Raw genomic sequence first — 6,000 nt, forward strand, 5'->3', positions numbered from 1 at the left:
AGAGATCGTCAGGTATAAATGCACCATGCCAGTTCATTTTCAGATGCTGTTACATGCTAACTAGCGCCTAAAGTAAACACTTAATTGGATATTTCCACTTCATTTTGCGTTTTCATGCGCTGCGCTCACCGCTAGAATGCTCTAGGTTGAGGTAACGTTCTAACGATTGTTGTTGTGGTTACCACTTCCGCGCAAAAGACCATTGACTTACAGCGCGCCGCGGTCAAAGTTCAACATATTTCAACTTTGACCGCGGTAGCGCAAGAGCGGCAAAGCGGCAAAAATGCCGCTATACTGAGTGAAGCGGCAGACCAGTTCTTGCGCTCTCAACCCATTGAAAGTAATGGGTTTCATAGCGCATGCCGCGTCTGATGTGACTGGCCCTTGAGGCGGTCAAATGACCGCTGAGTCCTTAGACTGGGACGCTGTCACTTACACATAATGATAGCTAGATGGCGCCTCGTGCACGAATCAAATCGTTTGGTCATAGATTCAGTTTGCACTAAGCATACGTCTCATTCGTGTCAAACCGTGTTGATAGTCTGTGGTTATTTCATTATGACATACAGAACGTTTGAGGTAGGCTATCTGTTCATTTATTTGTGTTGTTTGAGGTACAAACTCTGGAAGAGTTCTTGAACAAACCTTAAGCAAACTTGACTTTCAACTTTTTCGTAGTATTTTTTATATATATTTCGTTTTTAATAAATATGAATATCAGTTTTTAATATTTTGGAGATTGTTACAAAGATGATTAAATCGATGTCACACATGGTAGTTTGAGTGCAGTTATTCTACGAATAGGCTATAACATTCAGTTATCGGCTGAAAATAATCAAGTCGTTGCACCTAGTCATTGTGTAGCCTACAGTCAGAACGATCCAAAAAAGTGCTGAAACGTTGACCATTGTGATTCAAAATTGACTTGCCTATTGCTGTGACAGATAACAGTTTTGTTTTGGAATCGTGGGAGAGAGAAGTAGCGGGCTTCTGCGATGTTTTCCGAGGGAAGAGTGCTTAAGGCTAATAATAAGGTTAATAATTCCTCCCAATAATATCAAGCTTTACACATGCAGTTTAATAAAAACAATCTAATCGTAAATTGTTTTTGAACGACAGTTGTAACTGGCAGCTTTAGACCTTTAGACACTCCTTTTAGGGGAGTCTAACAACAAAGTCTACCTCCCTGCCCCCACTGAAGTTTCGCTTGCCGTGAATGTTTTGGCCAAAACTTTGAATTTCAGCTGAAAATAATTTTTACACGCGTAGGCTGTAAAAATCTTGTAGGGATCTTGTAGGGTCTAGTTACCTCGGAGGGAGGGAGATAGAGAGAGCAGCTATATGCTGAGCAGGCATAGGCGCGAGAAGTAGGCTAATTAAGTTATAGGCCTATTGTTTCTACAATTTAAGCTAACTTCTATGTGAATTTGTGATTCAGCATAGGGACACACATTTTAACATGTTGGAAAGACAGAGCTGTAGCCCACTGGTTAGAGCTTCAGCCCCTACGGTCAAGAGTTGCTAGTTCGATCCCTGACCTGTGTATGGCAGAAGTTATTTTGAGCAAGGCATCAATAAAGTATATTCTATTATTCTATTCTTTTCTATTCACACAACTACACGTACGCTGGCGAATTCGAACATTCTGAAACGCGCATATGCGATGAAACATGATTGTGCATTCTTCCACGAGTTGCATGTAAACAACAAACAGCCATCCTAGACTTCAGTGTAGAACAGCCACGTTGAGGGACCATTCACTAAATGCACACATAAATACATTTATTATAGCCCCCATGGATGAAATTCCACAAAACTTGGCATACTCCCAGAGGGTGTCAGGTTAATCATACACATGAAATTTGGTGCAGTTCATAGCATCTCATCTGAAGATAGGGGCAATTAAAGCAATATTTCATTACATTTTCAATTTTTACCATGGGGGTGCAAATAACAAATGACTGGTTATAAGCTAAGTTGATCCGAGCTCTTGAGACCAACATACCACAAAAAAATTGTCATCCTCGGTGCCACGGTTCAGGTAGTTATGTAAAAAAAACTGCAATTTTTGGGCTTCGGGCGGGGACAGCGCGGGGGGGGGGGGGGAGTGACCCCCGGGGACGAAACAAATTTTTTCTGCACAAGTCTACTGGAGCTACATGCCCACCAAGTTTCATGTGCCCCGGTGTTACGGTGTCCCGGGAATCGTTGACCAAAAATTCAAAACCGATGACGAAAACAACAACTATATGACCGCTTCGCTAGCTATGCTAGCGGCGGTCATAATAAATGTGACTTACTTACTAGCACTATTTTACTACTTTATGCCATGCATGCATTGCCTCTGGAACTGAGTAAACAAATGTATTTGTAGGAAAACTATGCAGGGTTGGCGATTTCATCGCCGGTTTCGCTTTCGCTTTTCGTTTTTGCTTGTTTTATGCTTGCATATGTCTCTGCAGAGCTTCCCCTACAGCTTTAGTGTATATATTTGACAAAACTCCTCAATCGGTCAGTCTGCCGTGCCTTTTCATGAGACTTTACATGACACTTCCTGGAGTAGATCATGGGTGCGTGCCCGAGGGCTCCTGAAATTGCAAGCGTGGTTCTACCGCTACAGACCACTAGGGCGGCCGAAAAAAACATTGTTTGACCGGTAATGACTCATTTAATCATATATAACAGTATGGAACTAATTGATTAACTGAAAAACGTTGCATACATTTACCTTTAAAAGATTGCTGTTCTTCTGAAACGATTTGGTAAAAGTTTGATGCACAAATGTAAGTTTAATTTCACTGCTAGTTAGGCTACGCCCCTGCTGGAAGTTGTAAATCAATGAACCCTTTCCAGACCCACTCTCAATCTCAATTGAGAAGGGTCTGGTGGCAATTTCCAAAAACTAATTGTGCATGTGTGTATATGTATTTTCCCTTAGGCTGAAGAGGAGACAAGAGGATATGTCAGAGAGTCGACCAGAAGGTGAAGCTGATGGAAATGATGATGTAGATGTGGGAGCCACAGAGGATGAAGAGAGAGAACTAAAACCTGAGGCAGAGACCTCCAAACTCAACATGTGTGGATCTGTTTGTTCCTCTGCTGGTAGCTGCTAGCACCCTGCACAGTTCACCACCCAGCCTTCCAATCATGTATTTTCTATGCCTGAAGCACTCTTACCAATTTCTCAGTAGACCAACTTTAGAGTATAGAGTGCACTAACATAACATGTTCTATCTCAGTAGCATTTATCATGTTATGGCGGAAACCCACACTGACCATTTGTAGCAGTATGCTTGAATTTCTATGCAATACAGTTTGATGTATATTCAAAAATAGTATAAAGTGCTATGCAGGATACCAACACCTGAGCAGCATGACATATTATGATGTAGTGCCATGCAGCTTTAGGTTTATAGAATGACATCCTGTTTTTTATAAAGGCATGACATTTCAATGATTAAACTGTTGAACAGTTTTTTGCAGTGATAGCCTAGTATTAATTTTGATTTCCTGCTTTTTTGCATTGTAATTGGATGTATTTTCAAAATATTAATACATGTTCTTAAAGAGGTCACATACTGCAGCAATATTGAGACAGACATTTCAATTATGGGCTCTTCTCATTCTACTTTTTAATCTATCAAGAATGATGGGGCGGCAACAATGGGATAGTCTATCCAGTGTCCTTTATATATCAGTGGGAACAAGCCGGAAGACCAAGGAAGGAAGGGATGATAGATACAAAAGACGGAATGATAAGAGCCCTCTGTGTCCTGCATGAGGTCCACATTGCATCTGAACAATGCACTTTCTTTGTCATTGTGTGCAGTCCCAATGTTTTTTTTTGTTTTTTTCAAATGATTAATGTTTTGCACTCAAGTCTGTGCAAGCTCAGTGTAGATGGAAGAGAGTTGCACTCCTGCCAGTATTGTAGCTTATGTAGTTATCTGCTTTTTCTATAAGAATTTGATAGGAATATTGTTGAGATATGCATGTAACCACTATACATTTATATACATGCTTTGTTTGAATATATGGAGGCCCTAAGATGCTAAATGTTAACATTGAATTTAATAGCTAATTTGTAATTATCTTTAAATAACAAAACTTTTCCTGAGATAATGACATACATTATTAAATATCTAGGGAAAACAAGGTATTGTCTTCTTATGCGGCTTATCAGCTACGCAAGGTCTTTGAGAGACTGATATTAAACTGAAATTAAGCAAAGCAAGTGTTATAAACCCTGTCGAATGTTTTATTGTTTTATTACAAAAAGTAAAAAATCCTTGAAGGCTAATTTAGTAAGGGGGGGACTGACTTTACTGCTATTACAACAGGACAGTGAGGAGAGAAGGCAAGTGGGAAAGAGAAATGGGATGGCTTTGTGTACTGATGGGCATTTGCACTGCAAAAACTGCTAATCTAATCAAATCTAATCACGCGTCATTCATCTTATATCAAGATCAAACAATTTAGTTGGTATTGTTTTCAGTATAAAGAAACTTATCTGGCACTTTCTCGTAAAATCATTTGACTTTATATACATGTAAGAGTTGTATAGAGTTGTTTTAAGACGTCTCATCCTGAAAACAAGCACATTTGTTTGCCAGTGGGTTGAGTACATTCGTCCTTAATTAAAACAAGCAAATTTGTCTCCGAGTGTGTTAAGTAAATTTCTCTTGATAAGACTCCTTAAAATATCATGTCAAAGTGTTCTTGAATTAAGTCAAAATGATCTTTCAATAGAGATGGGATGGCTTTGTGTACTGATGGGCATTTGCACTGCAAAAACTGCTAATCTAATCAAATCTAATCAAGCGTCATTCATCTTATATCAAGATCAAACAATCTAGTTGGTATTGTTTTCAGTATAAAGAAACTTATCTGGCACTTTCTCGTAAAATCATTTGACTTTATATAAGAGTTGTATAGCGTTGTTTTAAAGTAGGATTTTGGCCAAAACGAGTACTGCAATTACTTTCAAAATACTGTAGAGCGGTGAATCGCCTCCCCCTCCCCTCTGAGTCACGGTTGCCAGCTAGCTGCAGCAGGAACGTAGGCTGCTAGCTTTCAATGGCAAGTGCTGTTTTCCTCAGCATAAAAACAGAGAAACGAACTCTGATATTGCATTGCTAACGTTAGCAATGACTACTAGCTGCTTTTATTTCCCAAACAATTCCTTAGCCTACCTTTTCAATTCAATGACCCACCTCCTCCATATGGCCAACATACTTTGCACGAACTTGCATAATTTGTTCAACTGTCATGAATAGGCCAAACTGATTAATCTTTACCTGTCCAGGAGCAAATTAACAACACTGATGTCTGTCTTCAAATTCTTCTCCGTTTTCAGCCGTCTCAATCTCCTAAATCCTTGTGTTATTTAGACGTATTTCGGATTCATAACAAGGTCTTTTAGGTTCCATAACGTTAGACATTTTTTATCCAACACGTTTGTAGAGCTACAAACGCAAACGTGTTGGATAAAAAATGTCTAACGTTAGACACCATAGACAGCTCTGCAGCGTCTATGGTGGTAACTAGCATAGCTGGCAACCTGGCTGGCGAAATACTACTGACTTCGTGATTCGTAGATAAGTGCAGGGCGGCGCATCAAACCAAAACACAACATAACAACATCAACATCAGTTGAGGGCTGCAACTTCACTTTTAAATGAAAATATCTTGGCCAGACTACTGTTGTCAGTGATATAAGTATTTGAAATTAGCATGATTTCTAAATGTCTAGTGACATATCAGGGCCATTTTATGATTAATTGAAATACATTTCCTACATACGGTTCCTTTAAGACGTCTCATCCTGAAAACAAGCACATTTGTTTGCCAGTGAGTTGAGTACATTCGTCCTTAATTAAAACAAGCAAATTTGTCTCCGAGTGTGTTAAGTAAATTTGTCTTGATAAGACTCCTTAAAATATCATGTCAAAGTGTTCATGAATTAAGTCAAAATTATCTTTCAATAGAGAACTAGATAAG

General features: G+C 39.2%; 1 protein-coding gene across 1 annotated transcript in view; it reads left to right on the top strand.

Annotated features, from left to right (window-relative positions):
• Positions 1-4,627, top strand: part of LOC134064340 (serine/threonine-protein kinase 32C-like) — a 247,095-nt gene extending 242,468 nt beyond the window's left edge. Inside the window, exon 12 of the mRNA XM_062520260.1 lies at positions 2,939-4,627. Within this exon, the coding sequence (XP_062376244.1) occupies positions 2,939-3,113 (175 nt within the window). The 3' untranslated portion in view covers positions 3,114-4,627. The remainder of the gene's footprint in view (positions 1-2,938) is intronic.
• The last annotated feature ends 1,373 nt before the right edge of the window (positions 4,628-6,000 follow it).

Source organism: Sardina pilchardus, chromosome 18, assembly GCF_963854185.1.
Source record: "Sardina pilchardus chromosome 18, fSarPil1.1, whole genome shotgun sequence".
Lineage (NCBI taxonomy): Eukaryota > Metazoa > Chordata > Actinopteri > Clupeiformes > Clupeidae > Sardina > Sardina pilchardus.